The following is a 25,513-nucleotide window of genomic DNA, read 5'->3' as shown; positions in this document are numbered from 1 at the left end:
TAATCTTACCATCCTGATACTGTCCTGTCAGGATACAATTGTTTTTCAAAGACTCCTAGTGAAGATGTGTAACTGCGGTTCTGAGTCAGACCAACCCTACTTGAATCCTGAATCCTGCCTCCCCTGTGCATTGATTACACCCTATAGACAAATTAGCATCTTTCCAGTTTTAATTTCTCTCCCTGTAAAGGGGGAGTCATAGCAGCACCTGCAGCTCCTAAGTTAAATGCGATAGTGTGTTAACTATTATTTGTTACTGTGTTTTATAGATAGGTTAGGTGATGTCTCTTGTTGAAAGGGGAAGAAATGACTATCAATTCAATTCTGACTGCCCCGTTTATTTCCTAGTCATGTTTTACACACGAGGTCATTTTACTTCCTGGCCACTGCTCTTTCGAAGTGATGAAGATGCTGAAGTGAGAGTCAAGATTTCATGACATTGTGTGAGAGAGGAAACACTTGCAGAAAGTTACAGCTTAGTTTGGTAGAAAAACATTAGTTATTTCATAATGAGTGATTTCTAGACACTGTTTTCACAATTTCCAGAAGATTAGAGATAATTAACGTCAAACTACCTGATTATTCTTTAACTGATTTCTTTGGGTACAGACAGATCTGCCATATGATGTTATAGAAGATGATGCCTCTGCAAATAAATGCATAAAATTGTTATTAACCATGAAATAATTGATATTTTTCAATATGTATGCTTTACCTAGAATACTGGTGTGTTCTACCTTTTTTAAAATAAAAGTACAAAGTCTTTATGCTTTCTTCATGTTTTTGCACAGCTATGAATGTATGTACATGGAATATACTTATAGGCATTCATAGTAGGCCATACTTTTGTTTACTTTGTAGTGTATTATATGAGGGTAAAGACCAAGATATAAAAATAAATAATCTATACACTTATATGGATACATACATTAAAATTATTGTAAAAGGCCATTACAATTTTGAAGCTTTTTAAAAAAAAGTGTACTTTGATCGAATTATTTCATCCAAGCAGTGGTTCTCAGTTTTTTATTTGTTTATTTTGTTTTAACTTGGGGCCTCTTAAGCAGAAATTTTCACAGAAAGTTCAAGCGTTGAAAGTCTCAGAGATCTGTGAGGTTGGAGGACACAGGCTCCTGATCCAGAATGTCTCTAGAGAACTGGATTCTGGGAATCTGTGTATGAGTCACTGTGAGTGGCATAGCTCCGAGGGGGAGCTGTACCTAAAACTATGTTGTTAAGAATACAGGTGCTTGGAATCCTTAGATGTGTCCTGCAGAGTTGCTAGATTTGTCTCCAGGGCGAGCATCTGTCTGGGTTCTCATACAGAGGCAATGGGCGGTTATTTCAAAACAATAACAAGAATCCCAAAACAAACACAGTCTTCAGTCTGACCCATATTGTACAGACATAGGATTCTGTGCAGAAAAACAACAACAAACCCATAGCTTCCTAAAAATCCCCCTTACACGATGACAGCTCTATCAATATTAAAAGCTCCTTAGTATTTTAAGTGTTGTTAGTATCATAAGTGACTGGGGAAGAGAAACAATGAGTCAAAAGAAGTATACAGTATTACTTGTGTACGAAAACCAGTGTTTTTGTTATGTGACACTATCTGGTTTTCATTCATATGGCAAAGTAGTTTTTGTCTTGCTTTGCTTTTGTTTTACTTAATAATGACTCCCCATAAAAATTTTCAGATCTAACCATTTGTTAGCTTGTTATTAGTACTGGTAGTAGTAATACTGTCCTTTTCACACATTGAGAGGGGTTTCCTGGTGACAGCTGGAGAGTGGGGGAGGGGAGTCACTTTCAGTCAACCAGCTGCTCCTTGCTGCATCGTGATGGTGATATTTCAAAGCTGGTGGATAATTCTGGCTGTATTCAGAAAAGAAAATGTGTCATATTTCTGGGATGCAATAGATAGTGTGCAAGAGCCCTTTGGGATCTAGATGATAGCCAACTGACAGCGTGTGCATTCAGGCTTGCATGTCGGTGTTATTTACCATCTAGTTTCTTGGACATTGTTACATGCACATCGTAATTACAAAGCAATAAAGTCCAGTTCCATGGGGACAAAGTCTCATTACTTTATGGACAGGAAGGGAAAATGAAAACCGAACTTCAGTGTTGTACTACATGCTTTTTATGTGGTATGCTGTTTCATCTGTCTTTTTCATGCTTTAGGAATTGGGATTTTCTTTATCTGGTGGATAAAGAACTAGGAAGTTCAGCAGGATTGAGGGCATGGTGTGTCCAAGGTTACACACCGTATTTGACCCCTTCTGACTTTAGCTTCAGGGATGTTACACCATCAGCTGTTTCCCCAGGGTGCTAAATGGCATACATTTTTAAATCCAGAGTCACAATATTAGGCCAGCAATGAATGAAATTTATAGATGTATTATAGTGACTTCGGATTTATAAATATGTAATGTGTGTGTGTGTGTGTTGTAGCTGTTCATAATTCTGATTTTTTTCATTGAACAAAGTGTTTGGGGCAACACTGAAACTTTGACACCTTTCTTTCAGCAACTTTGTTGTAATGAATGAGTTGTGGTTCAAAATTTGAACCATTATAGAAAGACGACACACACTGCCTGCCACATAGTCTCTTCCACTGAATCAATATTCTTCCTGTCAAGGCATGCTAATTTTGTATTAAAAAATGGCCTGATAGCCTTCTAAATTCCCATCCTGAAAAGTCCTTTAATTTTTATGAGATGGTTTTACTGTTTTGGAGAGTTTGGGAGTCATTTCATCTCCTTCCTCATGGTGTAAGCAAAGTGTTTATTTATCCTAGTGTCAGAGCCCTAGAAAACCTCAAAGCTTGTTCTTCTCTTTCCCCGTGTGCATGCACATGTAGGTACATGTTCTTCATCATGTGCTGTTGCTGCTGCCGATGGCGCTGCCTTTCAAGGCTGTGGCTTCCTCAAAGGACTGCCTTGTTCAGCAGAGGAGCATAGACCGATACAATCATGATCTTCATGTGGTTTCAGACACAAACCCTGCCTGTTCCGGGCTTGTGATTAGAGAATTGTGTCTGTGTATGCACTGGGCGAAGGGAACCCTGAATGGGTGAATCTCTGGAAAGTTCCCAGAACCCTTCCTTGAGGCCACGAGCCTGCAGAGATTGAACCCTGTTGGGTTTTGTTTCTTTTCTTGTGTGGTGGATGAGTGGAGATAGTTCTAGGTGGACCTTTTTATCCAGTGGCTTTCATTGATGTGTGTAGACTAGACTTATTTTCCATGAAGAACAGAGGTGCAGAGATGCAGTGGGAAACCACTCCTGTAACGACGTCTAATTCAGTCTCTTAAAAACATCAATGCAGCAGATCAGTACCCATCCCAAGTATACACACGGACTTTGGACTCCCATAGAACAATGTGAGGTGCACTCTCACCCTGAACTCTTGGGGAAGGGTCTAGGCCCTGCCCTATATGAAATGACAGACTATGGACACCCCCATGGAGGGCCTCACCCTCCCTGGGGGAATGAGGGGATAACGGGGGGGGGGTGTTGGGGGGAGGGCATGGTAGGAGCGGAGGGAAAGGGAGGGGGACCTGGAACTGACTTGTGAAGCAACCTTGTTTCTTATCTAAATTTAAACTGGAAAAAAAAAAGAGTAGCAAAAGTAATAAGAAAAAATGTACATTCTCCCAGAGGCCCGGCCCAATCCATGTGGATGGCAGGTAGGGTATAAGCCTGAGAAGGATGAGCCCAGCATGATGGTTGGGAGAATCTAGCAGACTGACTGACTAGCAGCCACAGTGTTCCTTTATTTATACAGAATTCAGTAAGCAGGAATAGATGTGTGATGTTACAAATCCTAGATAGTTTTGGACATGTGTTTTACTTCCTCTTGTATAGCTTTTACTCATCATTGATAAACACGGGGCAGAACGGAAAAAAAAAACACATCAATGTGGTATACAACACAACCGAGACCCTTTGTTTCTCCTTTGGGGACCACAGTCCTCATCTAGTGCTCAGTTGAGCATGAACACTGATGGTCCTGAAGAAGTTGCTCTTGCTCATGTCCTTAGGCTCTGCTCCCTTGTCTCTTGAGATACAGCCCATGCGACCTTCATGTTCCGGTTCTCTTATGGGCTAGAGCCTTTGTTAGTCTAAAGGAGACAGCAATGCTTGAAATAAACTCACACTTGCTCATGAGCACTTTTGTAAATGTGTGGGTTTTGGGGGTAGATATCTTGGATTGCAAACAGAAGAAGTGAACCTAACTAATTGATGTGATCCAAGTAAATTAGTTAAAGACAAGAAATTTACTGCAAACTATGTGGATGAGCCCAGATTAAACAGAAAATCCAGACAGTCATGCCTGAATAAAGGTGAGTGAGAAGGAGACCGCTGTGGGCTTGTATAGTCTTGGCCCTGTCCTTCAAGTGACTGCTGCATTAGTCCCAATGCCATCAGCTACTCTGTCTACCAGTTCCAGGGCAAAGCTGCTACTCCAAGTTAGCTTGATTGGGAGTCCCTCTTTTCTCCCAAGATCACACTAAATGGGGGCGGGTCACAGATTCTTGTTAGAGGAAGAATGAGGTGTTTATGCTGGCCAGGCAGAAATCCCCAACCCGCCCAATCATCAAGTAATTTGTGAATGTCCTGTGTACTTGGTGGGAATGCACCCAGGCTTTGAAGTATGGCTGCTTTCCCCACTTGACTAGTTTTGTGCAGAGTGGGTTCAGTTCCATAAATAATTCAGAAAGAGTTCATGCGCACATGAAATGAGGGGCGGCAGTGGCAGGCAGCACTTTCTCACTGACTTGGGATGGACAAAGAGATCTGATGTAAAGCAAAGCTGAGACTGGAAGTTTTTAAATCCTGCCGAAGATCACGATCATGGTACGCTTGTGTTGTGGTTCCCGTGTGCACCCTGGTTAAGACCTCCCGCTGCAGGGCTGTCAGTTGGGAAAGTTTAATGAGCTCTCATTACACTAAAACTTGTGGTCTGAGGGAGGAGGGACCGGCTTATGATTGATACCAGGAGTCATAAGTGTTGATGGGGCAGAAGTGGAGTTGGCACGAATTCACCTAGAGCTGTGGAGCAAAATTGAGGATTATATGCAAAATGTAGTACCTTCAACTTTTCAGTCACTTTTTATGTATAAATTTAGTCTGATCACTAGTGTGGAGCCAATAGCACTTTTAAAAGGAATGGAGAAAGAAAAATTTTGTCAGCTGTTATCTCCATAAATGAAGGGTCGTTAAGTTCTCACAATGTCAGACAACATTGACAAAAAATGGCTTGAGATTTTCTTATACAGTTTATTTTAATTAAAAGTAATTTACTGGGCCAAAACGTGTTTGCCATGAAAGCCTGATGATCTGAGTTCAGTCCTAGGGGCCAATGCACAGGTAGGAGGAGTGGATACTAACTCCGAAAAGTTGTCTTCTAATGTCCACGTGAATACCGTGACACTTGCTCTCTTTCCACAACACCGTTATACACATGCACAATGTTACAAAATAGCAATAACCCCGCTTTCCCTATTCCTTCATATACTGTACTGTCTACAAGGCGTGCATAGAATCGAGTCACACAACCCTTCTTACATGTGTGGAATAGCATTCTTAGAAAATGTTAGGCACCATCTTATATAAACACTCAGAAGTGCTTCCAGCCTCTTCCCTTAAGATCTATTTTCATTTATTTATGTGCAGAAACCACTACCACTTTTCAATTTATGGCTGTATGGTGTGTGTGTGTGTTTAAAATCTCAGTTGGTCCTTACAAAACCAAATGAGCCCGTGTTATCCTGGGGGAAAACTGACAGTTGTCTTGAGGCCAGTCGGTCGGTGTGTTGTGCAGCTCTTTCTAAGGGTGACGCCCTTCAGCTACACCGCCCTATACTGTGTGTTAATAATTTTGTCATAAAGGATCGGTATGTTCCTTTTCCGCGAGCCACTCTGTTGACGCCCCCGCTTCCTGACAACGTTCATGTGATGAAACTGTGACGATGGGTTGTGTTACCCGTCACTGCGCCTGTTCACTGTGCCTGTGCCAGCCGCTCCATCGTGTAGCGTGCGCCCTGGGAAGCCATTTGTCCTTCGTGTCTCACAGTCACCTGACAGCCTTTCATGTGCAATTCAGCAAGATTGCGTTTCATCAAACAAGGCTGAATGTTGCTTTCTAGGTGGAAAAATAATTAAATGCTTTTAAAGATGTATTTGATTAACAGGAAGCTGATCTGTGTAAATTAATTATAAGTGTAATGATGTCATAGCCCTGTCTTTTGTTATTAAGCAGGTAATTGACCAGGAGTTTTAGAAGCTTATTGTAACTGACGGTTAGCAGTTTGACCTTGTGAGCTGTCTTGAAGGGAAACATGCACAATGAATGTAAATGCAGTTTGTTCTCTGGATTGCACGTGTTGTCAGGACACCTCATCTCGGGGTCTTGTTTTCATTGTTTCATTACATCTTTGTTGAAATTACTGGCCTAGCGTATAGTCACAAACTGAGTATTATACTTACATCTCCCGCTGAAAGCATCCAACCAAACACAAATGTCTGTGTCCTTAAAGAACTGTAATCAAGACACGAAGCCTTGGCATGCTTGTGATGTATGGTCCAGTAAGCAGATATCAAAATGAAAGGAATCTGGTTGTTAAAGTCTGTGTGAAGGAAGCTAAGACAAGTTTTGATGGAGGGAAACAGGGGCACACTTGATAGGTGGAGGGTTTATTCCATATTATGATTTGGCCAAGTAAGCTAATAGTACTTAAGGATAATGGGGTAATGGGAACCTTGACCTTTGGTGAGTTCTGTTAACTATGGGAATGTAAGAATCATAAACTAGATATTGCCAAATAACAGCTGTTCCCAGGGGTTAGGTATCCCACTCTCCCCCATGCTAAGTGTACTATCAGCCCTGCCAGAGTAGGACATATCCATTCCTAAAAAACTCATGATGCTATACAGAATCACTCCAAGAACTGAAGAGCTTGGAGACACAATGGCAGGAGAACAAGATAGCAACCATATTTAATGGTAGCATGGTTTACTTGCACTAAACATAAGTCATATGTGACTATGGCAGAAAAACGTGGCAGACTTTCTTCAGAAAGCCTTGGTCCTTGCTTCTGAAAGTGCTTGTCAGGACTGCAACTTGTAACTTACTGTCCAGTGGTAGGAAGAAGATGGGGTCTGAAAATGAATGAGGTAGTGGTGGGTGTTGAGGAGTGTCTGAAAATGAAGGAGGGAGTGGTGGGTGTTGAGGAGTGTGTCCACTCTGCCGTTTGCCGTGGCTGGGTGCAATTGTCTGCTCATGTATCATATGTGGAATTCTATCCAAATGGTTTCTAAGTATCCAGTGAGTTTGAACACGTTTGTTTGTTTCTTCTTTTCTCCTCTCTGTCTCTTTCTCCTCTCCCCTCTCTCTCTTCTCTCTCCTCTCTCTGTCTCTGTCTCTGTCTCTGTCTCTGTCTCTGTCTCTCTCTCTCTCTCTCTCTCTCTCTCTCTCTCTCTCTCATTTTCTTGAGACGAGATTTCTCTATATGATAGCCCTGGCTGACCTGGAGCTCACAGAAATCCACCTGTTTCTGCCCTTCTTCCTGAGTGCTGGGGTAAAAGGCATGTGCCACCTCTGCTTATTTCAAAAGATATGTTTTAGCAGAACCCACAAAACTACTTGCAATATCTGCATTCTTCCTTGGATACCCGCATTCTCAGGGTTGGTAGCACAAGCTTACTGGATCCCCCTTTAAAACCTCTTTTCTCCTTTTACCCCCCCCCCCGCAAGGCTTGCCTCAAGCAAGAAAACAGCCCTAAGTTCTTTTTAGAATTGAACTTTGACTTATCCATATTCTACATCAGCAAGCTAGTGTATTACCAGCACATTGCTAAAAAGCATGCATATTAGAAGACACATGGTACAAGCTTGTGGCAAAGGACAGAACTGAACTCAGATGGCTGAGCCTCTCACCAGGAGAAAGACACCCACTTATCAGGTGAACGTTATCCATCTCTGGCTCTGTTGAGATTTTCCACAAGGAACACAGAAGCTGAGTGGTACTGTTTACCCATACAAAGACAGTCCTTGGGTGGGACCTAAGCCAGGGACCCTTGAGAGTTACAACTCCAGCTTTTCTGCAAACTGGACCTTGGTCTCATATAAAGAAGTGACACTTGATCCATGTTATTTTAGTAAAATCCTGACTTGTGGCACTGATGCCCACACAGTTAATGTGGTTCTTTCACTCTCGACTTCCAGTCCTCAGCAGAGTAGAAAAGTTTGGATTTTGATGTGGGAGTGGGGGAAATTTTGTTTTCCTGTCTTATTTTTTATTTATTTAGGCCATCATGTCTCCCTCTTTAGTGGTGAGATCAGGGCAGAGGTTGGAGTCTAACTCTCTGCTCTACCATCTTCCTGATTGGGTGCATCTGACCTCCCCTCTTACCAACACTCCAACTCAGGGTTAGCTTTGCATCTGGGGTTTTGTGAAGGCCACAGAGCAGAACCCTGTCATCTTCAAGTCTCCACCCCCGATTGTGTTTCTCGTCTGGGATTTGCAATTTTAAGGCTTTGAATAGAAGAGCACTTAATTTGAAACAGTTGTTCCATATTTAATGTAAATACTTTTCATAACTGCCAACTCCCCTTTGCGTCAACAATTTTGTGTTTACACAGGTAAGGCAGCTTGCGTGTCAGTGGGCTCCAAAAATCCTCCTGATTCCAGAAAGCCCCATCTGTAGTAGTTGGAGGTGGTATGTGATCAGGCCATGTGGGTATGAGGCTTGAATAGGATTCATGCTGTATAACAAGCCCAAGAGATCACATTGGTCTATTCCCTACACCTTCAAGAGGCTCTCTTCACAGTAACATCTCTGATCTCTGCTTTTTTTTGGCTTCCCAAACTTTGAGAGGTGAATCTTCCTTTATTCAGTGAATGGTACCTGCTTATAGTGTGTTGAATTAAGGGTTACTGAAATCATCTAACATAAGATTCCTTTCTTTCTTTTTGTTTTTTTCATAAAAGGAAACCTTTTAAATCATTGACATCATTACACTTTTAATGACAGATCTCATTAAGTCCTAATTAAACTTCATGGTATATGTTATAAGTAAATGTTGATATAAAATTTTTAAAAATCGGTTCCTTTCAGTACTGTTAAGGAGTTGCTTCAGGCTTTATTTTTTCCTCCAAGAAGCGTCCATATGGAAGAGAAATAGGTGTCAGATGTTGTGATAAACTATGTAACCATCAGCCATTATTGAAAAGTGTATTATAGGTTATCAAAAGACTTTTGTCCTAGGCTGAGCCTGAGTGGGTCAGTAATGATGCTAAAGATATGTTATTAGCAGATGCCTAGAGTTCTTATGTATCAGGAATTGTTAGTCATAGGTTCTAGAAGGGGGGTCTTGTTATTTAGTGCCAGATACAAAGGTGAGGAGTTCTGGCATAAATTAAGATTTACTCCAGAGCCAGGTGTGGTGGTACATACCTTTAATCCCTGTACTTTTGAAGCAGAGGCAGGTGGATCTCTGATGTTTGAGACCTGCCTGGTCTATAAATCGGATTAAAGTACAGTCAGGGCTCTTACACAGAGAAACCTTGTCTCAATAAACCATTTTTTAAAAGGGGATTTACTCAAGATCTTACTGTCTCAGAGCATTTAGGTCAGGATTTGAAACAGGGCCTTTTGACCCCAAAGTCCATCCTGTTAATTGTGACATGTTTCATGATTTTTGCAAGGTCAGAAAGGTATTTGGTGACTCACAGGGCGAGGTGGTGTGATGAAATTAGATTTTAAGCAAATTGAATCAGATATTTTTTAAAGTAGATTAGGCAAAATATAATGTGCTGAAGACCAGAGTTTGTGGGTTGTGTCACCACATTAATACATGATTACCAATCGCTTCTCACTTGTCTGGGATATTAAATCATCACTCTTGCAAGTTATGTTTTACCTGCGTAAGCCTTCCATGTGATTGGTATTAAGGCAAGCTATTGTAAGAGACACTTGGACTTTCCATTAAGGGGTGAGGAATGTTTTTTTAGTTGTGACGATTGTGAAAGAGCCAAAAGAAAGGAGGAGCCATGAGTATTAAAAGCTAGGTCTTCTCACTTAAAACCAGAAGACACAGCCAGTGATGGGAGGCAGTCTCCAAGCTGGCATCCCATGCTGAGTGGCTGTAATAACAAAGACTCTGAGTTTGGAGAACCTTGTACTAAAGGACTCTGCAGACTTTAAAAGAAGACAGAGCCCTTATTTCCCCCTTTCTCTGTAGCAGAATCCAAGCTGTGGGCATTTCCACGAATAGATGCTGGGATGTAATTATTGAGAGTGCCATGGTATTCGTGAAGGCTAGACTCCCATTACCTTCTTAATATAATTTGATCCCAGTATCCATGTTTTATTCATGAACTCCAGTTTTTATTCATTTTACTGTTTTCATCTCTTTATATTTCTCCCTTCAATGGGAAGTAAAGAAACAGAGCCCTATTCTGATTTCCTTTGATTTTGTCATTAGTACAGTTCAGAAAGACACTTAACAGGTTTTAGAAGGCTAGAAAAAATTGTTGTTTGTGTGCAGCTTGTCATCATATAACTATGGCATCTGATGAAGATCCCACACGGGCTCCCCCAGGATTCCCTATTTACTAGTCAACTTAGGTAGATGATGCTTTCTGGTAAATTGAACATGGTGTAATGATGTGAAGCCATACCATCTGCTATTATATTTAATATTTAAATGTTAAGTTTGGAAAGCATAATTTGTATGCTATTTTATAGAACTCTTAGCAGAGCTTTCATTTATCTGATTTTTATTTGTAAGTAATCAGGTTTTTTTTTAATCTTGTTTTTCACTAAATGTAGATGAATCTTATACTCTTTTGATTTTCAGGAATATCTTGAATATCTGCATCATAATTCACATCTTCTGGGATTAAAGGAAGGTACTACTTTTTCAAAAATAAAATTGTGCCAATAGGTTTTATTAAAGGAGTAAAGTAATTGTGTTATGGCTATGGTGCTGGGTGGAAACATTCTCTTCTATTGACTCTTCAGTGACAAATAGAGAAAATAGTTTCTTAAGTTTGACTTAAAGGTTCCTAGGAACACTTCAGGTCAGCTTATCCTGTCCTATATCTAAGCAAGAGGCAAGATTCACTGGTGTTTTCTGGCTATTCTCCTGGTCCTTTGAATATGTTAAGGTACTGTTTGTTATATATCACTTTGTTATCTGGCTCTCGCAATGAAGAAAACAGAGATGTTTTTATGTTCAGCGTGAACATTTTCTCTTTCCATAGCATTTTGCATAGTTTGTAATAATTAGATACAACAGCCCTCTGTGTTCTTTTCAACGATTTTGCATTGTTTACAGGCTGATGTGCTCGTCTAAACTGTGCCATGCTGTTGAAGGGCATTCAGGTTTCCTCTCAACGTATCATATCCCAGGGGAATTGTGGTGCCAAGTTTTACAGTTCTTCCAGGTGCTTTCTTTCTGATTTCTCCCTTCTTTTTGGTGCTTTCTTTCAATCCAAGTTAGTTTGGCGATTTCTCAAGGGCAAGGGGTAAGCTGAGCACACCATTATGTTATGAGCATGCCTGAGTTCATATTGTGCTCTCAGCAATGTACAGTTAGCATTTTATTATATCACTGGTTTTACACCATGGAGACATATGTGCATTACCACTTCATACTCACTGGCAAAGCTAGAATAAGAAGCACGGATAAAAAGCAAAGGTTCTTGAGGATATGATAGAGCCAGATGTTTTGCACTCTGGTAGAGTGAGTACACAATGGTGCATGAGTTTGAAAAAAAAGTTAAGGCAGAGTTACCGTTTGACCAAGTAACTCTATTCCTAAGAATGCATGTTTATACAGAGAATAGCACACTAGAATCTTGGGAGTGTTATACATCATAGAGCCAGGTTTCAAACAGTGGACAAGCCCATTTGCTGAAGAGTAGAGAAACAAGATACAGTGCATCTACAGAATGAAATGTTACTTAAACATAACAAATATGGGTGTAATATCATTGAAAATATGGAAAAGAAGTCAAATGCTCTGTATTGGAGAATCTCCCTTACATGAGATGTCCAGAATAGGTAATAGACAGAAATTAGGTGGATAATTAGTACGATCTGGGGGAAGGCAAGTATTGGGACTGCTAAAACTCATGGGGTTTCTTTTTGGCATCAAGAAAGTTTTAGAATGCTGGTTATGGTTACACAATCTATGAGTAGACTAAAATTCCCTTTATATCCTTCAAGAGTGTGATTATTATGATATGTGAACTATGTCTCCATTTAAAAAATTCTGAACTTAAGTGTTTAGAAGGCCAGATATTTAGAAAGCGATCAGCCTAGACAATAACAGGTCATTAATAGCTGTTAATCATATTTACCCTATAATTTTGTTAAAAGAATATTCATTAAACTATGTAAAACTGCTAAATGAAATTTACCAAAAGTCTCCAAGCAGTAATGGCATGCCATTGATCTTTTTCAGCTATGTAACAATAAACAGTTTCTTGGAGAGGGAGCCATACAATGTAAGATGATTTCATGGAATTTGTTGCCCTTACAATAATACAGAGACCCCAGTCTTCAGTGTGGCATTTAATTACTCCCATTAAGACTTTATCATGTCTGTTTCTCTTGTGGAATTAATTTTGTTAGTATCACATACCAAATTGGGAATAGAATTTATGGCTGATGTATATTCTTGTAATTTAATGGTTTCAGTTCTTATTGAACATTTAAATCTGAAAATTGAGATATATACAGCCTTGGTAAATGATAATGACGAAATATTTTCTGCTTTGCAAGTGGAATTGAAAATCCCTGTAATTAGTTTCTTTTCTCTTTCTACTCCTGCCCGCCCCCCCTTGAGACACGCTGGTTTCTCAAGTTATGAATTCAGTTTCTTTGTTTATTCTAGCCGTGTAGTTTTTCTTATTACATACCTGTTTAATTTTTAATTTCTCATTAAAAGTAAACATGGCTAATTTCCCCATCCATATTCAAGAAATCTTCATGTTTCTGCCACAGCCTTGATATAGCACTGTCTGGTATGCCTTACCACATAATTAAAATGGTGTTTCGTTGTCAGATAGATCTGGTGAAGCAGTTTGTCACTATTCTAAAGGTGGGGTAACGCGCATTGCATGGTGGGAGGGTTGTTAAAACTGCAACAACTAGAGATGGCCACGAACCTGTCCTGATCTTCTGGTCAGATTTGAGGTCCACACCACAGGAGAGAACTCATGCTTGGTTTTATAAACCTGGTCAGGAGCCCTTGACTGGAGAGGATCCCCCTAGGCTCTAGTAGGGGAATCTCCTACTGTTGTTTTTCTCAACAGTCATGTAGTCTAACTGTGTTCCAAGTAGTCATGTTCATACCCCAGAAGTGCTGTTCTTAGCCTTCTGCTGTAGTTGTGGTTCCCATTGCAGTGATGAAACACCATGACCAAAAGCAAATTGGGGAGGAAAGGGATTCTTTGGCTTACACATCTACATTGTAGTCCATCACCAAAGGAAGCCAGGGCAAGAACTCAAACAGGGCAGGAACCTGAAGGCAGGAACTGATGCAGGGGCCATGAAGGGTTCTGTGTACTGGTTTACTTCTTGGGGCTTGCTCAGCTTGCTTTCTTAAAGAGCCCAGGACCACCAGCCTAGGGGTGGTACCAACCACAATGAGTGGGACCCTTTGCAATCAATCACTAGTTAGGGAAATGCCCTACTGGCTTGCCTACAGTCGATCTTATGGAGGCATTTTCATAATTGAGGTTCCCTCCTCTCAGATGACTATACCTTGTACCAAGTTGACATAAAACTCTCTAGCAAACCTTCCTCAGATAAACATCTTACTGTAGCAGGTATTGATTAATGCAGAAATCCATAACTGTCCAAAGGGCTGAGAATAAGTGGTGGTGAAGTGTTCTGCTCCAACTTGGACAACTGTAATACCTGTATTAGTAACTTTTCTATTGCCTCGATAAAATATCATTACCAAGGCAACTTATACAAGAAAGCTTTAAATTGGGCTAATGGTTCCAGCGGGGTAGAGTCTATGATGGCAGAGTGAAGACATGGTGGCAAGAACAGATGAGAACTCACATCTTAAACCTCAAAAGCAGGAGGCTGAGAACACACTGAAAATGCCATGATTCTTTCGAAACCTCAACGCCAGCCCACTCACTATGACACACAAGTAGGGCCACACCTCCCAACCCTTCCCAAATAGTTCTTATAGCCTTAAGACCAAGTATTCAAACTTATGGGCTTATGGGAACCATTCTCATTCAGATCACCATAATGCAGGCGATGCTCGGGGAACATCTCAGAAGAGGTGGGGGGAAGAATGTAAGACCTGAGAATGGGGAAGGAGACATGCAGTCTCAAGTTGTCTTCTGGATGTGACATAGTCATTGTACTCATAAATTCACTACAGCCATGGTATCTACACAAGATCTGTACAAGATTGGGTCCATCAACATTCATCATGGACAAAGCAGGGACCAGTAAGGCTACACCTACCCCCAAAGGATTATTACCAGTCAAAGCTTGTGGGGGTATTATATCACTTTCTTCAATGATGTAGCCATAGATAGATAAGTGGCCCATTGTTCCACTCAATAACTTCCTCCCACACTTGAGCAAGTAACTCTAAATTCACAAGAAGAAAACAAAAGTACACGGAGAGGGGAGGTGCCACTTAGGAGGGTGCCACTGGGAGAGTAGGGAGGGGATGGTGTGAAGATGACCAAAATTCATTATATAATATATAGAAGAATAAGAAACAGGAAGACATCCAGTTTGGGGGTTGAGAATACATTTGAGCCTTATTGGAATTCTGCCCTTTTTTGAACAGCATAAGTGATATGACCCTATATAAATGAAAATACTATTACTTTCCCATTACTTCCTTTGCTTCTAGAATGTTCTAGCAGTCCTAGGGTATTACTAGTTGTTCCCGTTTACAGCAACGGGCTCGCTTATGGTGCTCCTAAGTAGAAGCTCTTTAAATTTTTTCTTTTAAATATTTTACTTTTTTAGTTGAAATATAGTTCTGTTATTTCTATAAAACCCATGTACTGTCTAGTGTCTAGTTACTGCTGCCTGGAGTTGGGAGCTGGGAAATCTCCATACGAAAACACACATCAGTAAATGAGCTTTATCTGAACATCTGTCACCTTCTCTGCCTGTATCTCTACCTGACGCCCTCACCTCCACTTTCTGCTTTTCCCTCCAAACCCTTGATTCTTTTTAATGGACCTGTTTTTAGCCCGTCTCTGCCCACTCTACCCTCTGTCCTCACTAGGTGCTTCTCATGAGCAAGAACCAGTCTCTCTCCAAAGTCAATACCTTCTGAATTAGTAATTGTGCTTATCAAACCACTCCAGGACTTACCTCTCTGTGGTTCAAATTAGGGTGGGGCTCATTGGGGTCTACTTTACATCTGTGTCAGCTAGGCAGTTTTGTGTCTCGGGGTTAGTTGGCCAGTGGCCAGGACCATCAGAGGACAAGAACCTGTCCTGACTAGCCCAGACTCTAGCCCACACAGGAACAGACACCTGCAGTTGTATCTTGGGGCTAGGTTTGGGCTTCTTGTATTATCTGCCCCTCTACTTCCTGTCATCAAGAGCGTGTCACAATGCCAGCCTCAGTCTAGAGGGTGAAGCGGAGGACCGCTGACTCGCAGAACTCTTCCTTGTCACTAACTCAAATGAAGTCTTTAAGACAGTAATCCTGTCTGTCACCACCTTCGGCGTACTTGTGTGCCTGTGTTCGTGGGCTTCCTCTCTGTGCTTACAACATCCTGTGGCAGTGGTTGGTTTACTTCTTGGTGACAAGTGGGCTTATAAACAATGACTGCACTTTGCAGTGTAGGATTTGGCGCATAGATAAGTTTTTAAAAGCTTATGACACAGAATTTAGGGAGTTGACATCTGGTAGTATGAAGATTTGGTTAGGCCATAACATGTCCACAAGCCTGCTTTTTGGCATTTTGAGTGTTTCTGCTAAAAATGATAGAAGGGATAAAGAGACTTGGCAAAGTTTTGCTTAAAGGTAATGCTTGCATACTGTCTTTGTAGGTAGGTTGTCATCGTCCAGGCTGTCATTTTATCTTTCTTAATGTGTCTATAATGTGTGCTTATGTGTGTATGATATGTGTATGTGTACATGTATATGATGTGTGTGTATGGCTTAACGTGTGAGTGCTAGCACACATGTGCTATGGCATGTATGTGGAGGTCAGAGGGCAACCTCACATGTTGGTCCTCACTCTGGATGATTGGATTCATGTTTTCATGCTTAAATAGCAAGCTTTGTACACTGAGCCTTCTCCCTAGGCCATGTTTATTCTATTATTATTTCTATTACTATTATTTTGTATGTATAAAATGTATATATTGTGGGTGTGCATGCCACAGTGCATCTGTGTATGTCAAGTGATAAGTGTGTGGAGTTGGTTCTCTCCTTCTGCCTTTTTATGGTCCAGGGATCAAACTTAGGTTGCCAGGCTTACCAATCAATCAATCAATCAATCAATTAAGGAAGACACATTACAAGTTCATGACCACACTGCATACCTGCCCTTAAGTCCACTGGGACCTGGGGTAACATTTCTATTTTAGAATGTGAAATGAAGAAAGATGTTAGTGAAAGTAAATGTCTCTGTTGGGATGAGAAGTAGGATGGGCCTGTGTGTGCTCATCCTCCAGTGAGTGTCCTAGCCGGACACAGTTCTCAGCTGATGGACATCACACACACACTATGTATTTCAGGTGCTGCTCCCTGCGTGCCTTCCTGGGTTCCCAATCCTTCAACACAGTTCACCATCTGTGCTCCTGATATCCAGTCATGCAGCGGAGATCAAGAGGGTTCAATGCCGGGCTCCTTATGCTACTTTCTCAAGTGTTCCATGTTGGGATCAACAATATTCCACCTGTTACCCTGGCAACCTTGGCTCTCAATGTCTGGTTCTTCCTGAATCCTTTGAAGCCCTTGTACTATTCCTGCCTCAGTGTGGAAAAGTGTTACCAGCAAAAAGACTGGCAACGTTTACTGCTTTCTCCCGTGCACCATACAAATGACTGGCATTTGTATTTCAATATGGTGTCCATGCTCTGGAAAGGAATAAAGCTGGAGAGAAGACTGGGGAGCAGATGGTTTGCCTACATCATCACCACATTCTCCCTACTTACAGGGGTGGTGTATTTGGTCTTGCAGTTCACTACTGCCGAATTAATGAATCAGCCCGACTTCAGAAGAAACTGTGCTGTCGGTTTCTCAGGTAAGGTGAATACTTTCACAGCAAATACTTGTGAGTGCCATGAGAGAGGTTGCCTGTTTCCATTCCTACTTGATAAGGGGACAGTGGCTAACACTTTCTGGGGCCTGCATCTTGAGGAGCAAACTGACTGGGGTATACAAAGGCATCATTTAGGCTGTCCCACATTATGCTGCATCTACATTCTTGGGCACTTAAGACTAGGGCCTGCTAGAAGATAGTTTTACGGTACTGGAAGTGTGCATGATAATGCTATGGAGGGAATCATGGGTGTCTTTACAAAAGGGTGTTCTTGAAAACTGATTATGACTGTGAAGTAGGCTCAGGGTACACTGGTTACCAACTTAACCTTGAGTCCAGTGAGGCATAATATATTCATATGCAACAGATAATACTAAGCAAGTGGAACACTCACATATTGACAGTCAAGGAGCTACATAAGCCTGAGGTTCTCTGTGAGCTGGTCCCCAGGGCTCAGAAGGCATCCCAGAGCAGAGGAGGTCTTGAGGTGAAACCTCTCAATGTCAGCCTTCTTTTATCCCAGTCCACCCAAGGATTGTTGGCACTCCTGAAGAACAAGCCTTGAGGATACGTTGCCACCTTTATCTTAGCATGTTGTTCTTGATACCTTCCACAGTTACAAATCATAAGCTTGGAAGGGGGGGACTGAATTGGTCCATGCTTACCGAGAGGATGATGTTGCTTGTGCCTCTCAATAATGTCATTAAAGTAAATATCCAGTCAAGATGGAGAGATGGTTCCAGAGGACCCAAGTTTGATTTCCAACATCCTTTTTAGGGAGCTCATAGTCACCTGTAACTCCAACTCCATTGGAGTTCATACATCCTGCTTTCAATGTTTTTCCATAGTGGCTACAGGAATACGTGTAAGTGGTACTTTTCCATTCTTCATATCCATTTAGCATAAAATTAGCTGTTTTAAAGGGACAGTTTCCTGGCATTTGATACCATTGCTGGTGACCCATTCCCACTTTCTGTGTCCTATGCTTGGAAGCAGTTTGAACTTCCAAGTTGGGATCCATCAAAGGAATGGCTGCCATGCTCACTGACTGTGTTCCAAAGCAGAAAGTCGGATATAATAGTTAATAGTTTTCCTGTTCAGTTTCTTTGTGCCCAGTGATTCTCTCTGAATTTGAATTGTTGATATTGGTGTGTTCTTTACTCTCTTCTAGGAGTTTTGTTTGCCTTGAAAGTTCTTAGCAATCATTACTGCCCAGGCGGCTTTGTCAACATTTTGGGCTTTGCTGTTCCCAACAGATTCGCTTGCTGGGCAGAGCTGGTGGCCATTCACTTCTGCACCCCAGGGTAAGTCTTCAATGTCAGGGGATAAACACGAGGAACTTGACCATCCTTGTGGAGAGGGAGTTCAAATAATAAGGGAACAAGCTATTTTTTTATGTTGTGTTGGCCTGTAACCCCAGCATTTAGGTATCTGAGGTCAACTTTGGTTATAGAGAAACTCCCTGTCTCAAAAACTAAGACTAAAATGAAATAAGTTGCCTTTTAACAATGGAGTTTATTTTTTAACTGTGAAAACAGGTTTTGATATTAGACATTTCCCGAGTTGAGTCCTGTCAGGTACTGAACTGTGCAATTTAGGAGTTTCAGTTTGTTCCCCTGTGACTAGGAATAAGAGATCATAGTGTACAGACTTGAGGATCAATATTGACCAGTCAAGAGTGAATTCTAATAATAATATTCTAGAGAACCACACAGATACCACAGAAAGATTTTTTAAAAAATCATGCACTCTGGTCTATTACTTTGGGGCCATGTTAAACTAGAAATTGTCTTGGTAATAAACTCTTTAGAATTTTTTTTACACAGTAAATGGATGACCTCTGCTGAGTGTAGTGGTACAGGCTATAATCTCAGCATTTAGGAGATTGAAGCAAGAGGATTGCAAGTTAGATTGCAAGGTTGCTAGGATGATTGCAACCTCAGCTACATGTTTCAAAAACTCGGGAGTCAGATATTGGTATAAGAACCTGAATGGCCAGAGAAGCAGTGGAAAAGTGACCAGTGACCCCCACCTCTCTTTCCTTGCTCTAAAAAGGCCAAGAATCTTTCTAAGCCCCTCCCTACTACTTCCCATGTCTTTCTATATGTCCTTGGTCCTCCAAAATCTCTATGGCTACTATTGGTCAGCTAGTAGCTTGCTCTGCTTTCTGATTCAAGGTAAACTTTATTGGTTGTGTCAGGAGTGTTGGTGTGCTATCAAAATATCCCACAACAGTAGGCCCTGTTCTATTTACTTTGCCTTTACTCCTTTGTCAATGTGGCTTCCTCGGAGGCCCCTTTGCAGAACCCTCAGGTATCCAAGAACTACGTAGCATTTAGACCTCTAATCCCAATAAGGCTTTTCCTGGAACCATAAAATCAGAGATGTAGAGGTTGATACATAGCTCCCAGTAGACACTAGATTCGTTCTGATTTCACGTCGTGACTCCCACCCATTCACTGAGCTTTGCAGTTTTGGTCCTTTCTCTGCCGTTTGGACAAAGGAGGATGAATCCTATCATAAGCCCCATCTCTTCTACCAGCTTCAGTTTACACAGTCTGTACTGTGCAACTGGAAGCATGGCTTGTTTACTTAGTTTTCCTGTAGGGACCTGGTCACTGTTTACACAAGGAGATTATCTATCTATCTATCTATCTATCTATCTATCTATCTATCTATCTATCTACCTACCTACCTACCTACCTACCTATCTATCTATCTATGTTTTGTTCAGCTGGGAGCTTATTTTGGTTTTGATTTGTATGACTTGTTGAGTGCTATGTCTCATTTCAGACCATGCTCCCTGTGTTGTGTGCAGGCCTAGTAACTTGGATCTTTCTTTAATGATAATCAGCAATTGGCAGCTGGTGTATAAATGGCACAGATGTGACACTGAACACCACTCATTTACAATTATATTGAGATTTGTGACAGTTCAAGGAAGAAACCCCAATAAAATGTTTAAACTTCTCTTTGATAAATGGTATAGTGATATCTGTCTCTACCTGTCACTCACAGTTTCTCTACTCCTTTGAGGAGATTTGGTTTTCTGTGTACCCAATAGGCTCTTACCTGTGCCGAGCAGCACTCAGCATTCATATGAAAATCACCCCCTCTGGCACTTAAACCTCTATCTTATAATGAGTCCACTGGAAAACAGTGCCTTTTAATGTTCTCATGCAGAGATTTCTGAAGTACTCATCATGCTTGCTTTTTTTTTTTTAAATAGGATCTCCACTTACATGGACAGGGGATGATTGCGTAATACCCTTATTCTGTGTGGAGACATGATAGCCTGAGCCCAGGAATTACATGAAATTTCCCATCTCTAAAACTGGAAAGAGTAAACCTTTTGATTTTTAAGATTTGACTGTTTTCAGTGATAAACTTCTAATATCAAAGCAGCTACCTAGGCATTCGTCCAAATACAGATTAAGCTGACCACTGGTCAGGAGAACCAAAAAAAATAAGTGCTTCTTGAGGACAGATCTATAATCTCAAGACATGAAAGAAATAGCTTTAAAAAAAAAAGCCAGGGGTCGGGACTCAGGTATAGGAGGGAAAATAAAAGGACGGGAGAAGCCAGAGTTTTCAGTGTCCTCTATTGTGAACCTTCTGGTGGTTGTCAAATAGGATTTTCACTGGGGAAGCACAGTGACTCTTTAGAACAAAGCCTGCTTTTCTTGTTAAAGCTGTGTGGGCTGCCCTGTGTATGGGAGGGAGAAAAAGTTCATCAAAGCAAACAGTTGGTGAGTCCTTGGGTGCTTAAAGCCATGGATGGCAACTTCCCCCAGGTACTCTCAGTGCCATGAAGGAGGATTTCCAGGAAAGGCAGCCAGCAGACATTGTGCAGGGGGTGAACTTGACCCCAGGAGGGAAGTACTCACACTCATTTACATGGTGTCACCGCTCCTGACTGCTCAGCTTCACACTTGTCACTTCATTTCTTTTTTCTTCCTGGGACCCCGGTAGGTGCTTGTGTTTGAAGAGGTGTAGCTGCCCCCTAAGCAACTCAGGATAGATGGGAAGGGTTAGGCCCCCTAGCAGCATCTTATTGATGGAGGTAAGGGGAATCTGATGGCAAGGCTAATCTTCCAGACTATGAATCTCTGCAGAACAGAGAGCTAGGCAAACTGAAGTTGAGAGGAACAGTCTCTAGAGTGAGACAGCCCCTGAGAGGCCTAGCTAGGGGACAGAGGCCAAGTGTGACAGGACCAGCAGTCCCATGCTAGCTCTATGCCCTCAGGCAAATCTGACAGCCTCCCTGTGCCTCATTGTCTCCATCTGTAGAGTGAGGAAGATGAATGTTTCACCAAGAGCAGATTTCATTTTGTGGGCATGGAGTTTATTTGATTCTGTTCATTGTCCTCAAAGGATGGGAGAGAGGGAGGGATCAGGTACAAAAGAAAAAGAAAACCTAAGTAAGGAAAGAAACCATGATTTAGGAATCGATTTATGTTGCAAACACATCAAAATCCACAAAAGTTAGGAATATTCCCAGGCCCACCTGCAGCATTTCCCACCCGGGTTTGTGCTGCAGAATTTGTTATCCTCTTCCTATGAAAATAACCTGGAGTGAGGACATCAGGGTGTTTCAAACTCAGGTTTTTATTAACTAGTTCAGAAAACACTCTTTCATAACCTGTCATGTAACGTTGGGTCTGGGAAAGCCTCTATCAGGCTGTTTTCATGGACAAACTATAAAACCATTGTCAGATTTTGTTTGACTTGAATGCTGTCACCTTATCAGTGGTGTAATTTGAGATTGATTTCTTCACTGATCCCAGTACTTTGATGATTGTCAAGTGACTAAAACACTTACATAATGCCTTTAGCGTACAGTTTTCTTTGTCAGTTACGGGGAGTCTATGGTGCTATGGCTAACTCCTGTTTATAGCTTGTGATAGGCTTTGAAGACGGTTTTGCTTGGTCCTTACAACTAACGGCCTGATCCCTAAGTGTATTTGTATGATTCCTAAAATTGAGACTGAAACTGGGATATTAATAATGGTCCGTGCTGCCCAAGTGATTTGACATAGAGGAACTTCTGTTTGCTTTATGTCTCGACTATTGTTCTGGTTTGTTTTTTGCTGCTGTGATAAAAACAATGACCAAAAGCAAGCGAGAAAGGTTTATTTTTTTACAGCTTACAGTCTATCACTGATGGAAGCCAGCTCGCAGCAGCAACACTAAGACAGGACTGTTGAGGAGTCCATGAAGGAGCACTGCGTACTGCCTTGTTCCCCATGACTTGCTCAGTCTGCTTTCTTATACGCCAAGGGTCCCCTTGCCCAGGGGGTGCCACCATCTGCAGTGAGCGGAGTCCTCCCACATCAATCATCAATTAAAAAAGAAAATGCCGCAAAGGCTGGTCTGGTGGAGGCAACCCCTCCATTGAGGTTCCCTCTGCCCAGGGGACTCTAGTTTGTGTCGAGCTGACGGAAACTAGCCTGCACAGCTGTCAGTGTTGAGTCTTGTGCCCATGGCTTCACATGCTCGGCAAGTGGAAGAGTTTTGCAGCCACGGGAGTTCTGACTCTGAGATGATCACACTTGCGAAGCTGGGATACGTCACAGTACCACGTGACAACCACACCTGTGCTGCCGGTCTGTGGCCAGCATACACAGTGGGTAGTGTGGCCATTTCTGGAAGCCATTTTTGCACTGTAATGGCTGACTTTACACAGAAATGACAGTAATCCACATGTATATATTTGGATTTTTTTTAACTGAACCCAAACCAAGTATATTCTTAACTCAGCTTCCACTTGGCAAAAACCCCCAAACTGTGGCAGTTCCATCCCCATCTGACCTGGGAGGAAGTGTGGAGATGGAAGTGGAAAGAGAGCAGTTCTAACTGATTGTGGTTAAGGTGTCTCATAGTCACAAGTTTTACAAGACTATGCGTCTGTGTGAACACGTGGTTGGGTGGGACCCCTCCTCCAGCTCTGACAGGTGCAGGGCCTGATACTTCAGTGTCTCAGTTGTAAAAGATTGTAACCCCCAGCAGTCGTGAATTCAATCCTAAAGAAAGGAGGACTGGAGGACTGCTTCCCCCCTTGTGTGTATGCTTTTGGGTCCCAAACACCGCTCCCTTCCCCCTAGGGTCTTCCTGATTTGGCAAAAGCTGCTAGCTGAAATGAAATAGATGATAGGCATTTTAGTCTAGTGAAAGGAGAATCAGCTCTTTGCTGACTGAGATGCTTCTTATGAAGGGGAAGGTACATGTATGTACATGGAGGGTGTGCTGGCTAGTCTTACATGACCTTGACACAAACCAGAGTTACATGAAAGGAGGGAACCTCAAATGAGAAAAATGCCTCCATTACATCCTGCTGTAAGGCATTTTCTTAATTAGTGATTGTTTTGGGGTGGGGGAAAGCCCATTGTGGGTGGCGCTATCCCTGAGCTGGTGGTCTATAAGAAAGCAGGCTGAACAAAGCCATGAGGAGCAAGCCAGTAAGCAGCAATCCTCCATGGTCTCTGCATCAGCTCCTACTCCAGGTTGCAGCCCTGTTTGAGCTCCTGCCCTGATGTCCTTCAGTGATAGACTATGATGTGGAAATATAAGCCTGATAGATGCTTTTCTCACCAACTTGCCTTCTGGTCATAGGATTTTAATTGCAGCAATAGAAACCCCAGCTAGATATATGGAGGGGAAGGTGTCTTTATTCAGTATTAGGAAATATGGCAGGCTGAGGTGTGCTTCTGTCCATAAAGGAAACAGAAATACTTCAGTCAAGAAACATGGAAGACCCTGTGGCATCCTTAGAGATAATGTGAACATTGTTCCTCAGACTGTTCTTTCCAACACAAGTTCCTCTGCAAGTTTCTTTAGCTTGGCTGAAGTGAAATTCAGGGACACAGAACCCTGGAAGTAGATAGTTTCCAAGGGAACTTCCAAGTAGGAGGCAACAAAGGCAGGAGAATGTAACATTAAGAACTGTCACCCGGGCTGGAGAGATGGCTCAGAGGTTAAGAGCACTGCCTGTCTTCCAGAGGTCCTGAGTTCAATTCCCAGCAGCCACATGGTGGCTCACAACCATCTACAATTCAATCTGGTGCCCTCTTCTGGCATGTCGGCAGAACACTGTATATGTAACAAATAAATAATCTTTAAAAAAAAAAAAAAAAAGAACTGTCACCCTTAACAACTAACTGTTCTCCGGGGAGCAGTTTCCTGTCTTTCTAATTACTAACACTTACTGTGTAATATACCTGTGTTGCATTGGGCAGACAGATGACAGCTCCTCCAAGTTCCTCTCCAAATTGTGAATTTCGTTTGCATCTTATGGGAAAGAGGGAGGGGCCAGTAGAGGAAGGTGAGTTGAGTTTGGTCAGATTTTATCTGACGTGCCTGTTAACACACAGGGACCTAAGCTACATAGTAGATTGCTAGATTTCTGTCCGTGGGATTACGAGTGAGGTTGGGAGTGACAGTTTAGAAAGTGACTGTGTAGTGTCTCCTGCCCCATCTTCCCTTTTATAATTAGTCCACCCTAATATGTGGCCTGGTAGAGTTTTGACACATTGTTCAATGGAATCCAGCTTAAAAAGTATTCTGAGGTCATAGCTTTTTTAATTCACCTTATGAGTGAAAATATTTGTCCTTGGATTCCATGTAAGAAATGTAACTTCCTTGGTCCCAGTCACCAACAGTGTCAATGCCCAGTTTGGGAACCCTTAACTTTAAAGATGCAGCCTCGAGGGTTTCATGCTGTGACTGTAGACAGTGTGGAGCCAAGGCCAGCCACCTCATGGTGTCTTTCTGGATTCCTGCCCCACAGAATCTGAGTCTAAGGGGACAGTTCTGTGCCATACTATGTCGGGGAGTTTTTCTGCAGGTGTGATATCAGCAGTGACCCAAATGGCCGGAGAAAAATGGAAGAAAAGAGCATGAAGAGGGTGTGCCTTGGGAAGCTGGCTGGGGAAAACTGAGCTGAAACAAAGGAGAACCAAAGAGACTCTGGCAGATCCATATGGAGCTTGTGTGGAACTGTGAGTCACATGGCCAGGCTTCAAAGCAACAGCTTCCACTGTGATTGCAACCCTTTAAAACTTGTGACTGGACATGGCTGCTCATGCCCTGTTCCCAGCACAGTGGAGGCAGAAGATCAGAAAGATGTCGAGTTGACTTTTAGGTTTTCATAGTAAGACCTCGTGGGCAGGGACACAAGGAAGGACAGAAGGAAGATAGCGAGAGGTCTCAGAGAGGAATGGGGA

General features: G+C 42.0%; 1 protein-coding gene across 6 annotated transcripts in view; it reads left to right on the top strand.

Annotated features, from left to right (window-relative positions):
• The window catches only part of Rhbdd1 (rhomboid domain containing 1), a 107,757-nt gene that overhangs the window by 2,059 nt on the left and 80,185 nt on the right, over nt 1-25,513 (top strand). For 4 of the 6 annotated variants that reach the window (XM_040753227.1, XM_040753226.1, XM_040753222.1 and 1 more), the window contains exons 2-3: nt 16,765-17,273; nt 18,463-18,595. In XM_040753227.1, coding sequence (XP_040609161.1) covers nt 16,841-17,273; nt 18,463-18,595 — 566 coding nt within the window. In that variant the 5' untranslated portion in view covers nt 16,765-16,840. Of the gene's footprint in view, nt 1-15,656; nt 15,806-15,826; nt 16,046-16,764; nt 17,274-18,462; nt 18,596-25,513 lie in introns of those variants that run through there. The other 2 variants (XM_040753223.1, XM_040753225.1) reach the window with 2 other exon arrangements.

The sequence above is a fragment of the Mesocricetus auratus genome, unplaced genomic scaffold (assembly GCF_017639785.1).
Source record: "Mesocricetus auratus isolate SY011 unplaced genomic scaffold, BCM_Maur_2.0 Super-Scaffold_100010, whole genome shotgun sequence".
Lineage (NCBI taxonomy): Eukaryota > Metazoa > Chordata > Mammalia > Rodentia > Cricetidae > Mesocricetus > Mesocricetus auratus.
This window is presented reverse-complemented; position numbering and strand designations above follow the sequence as displayed.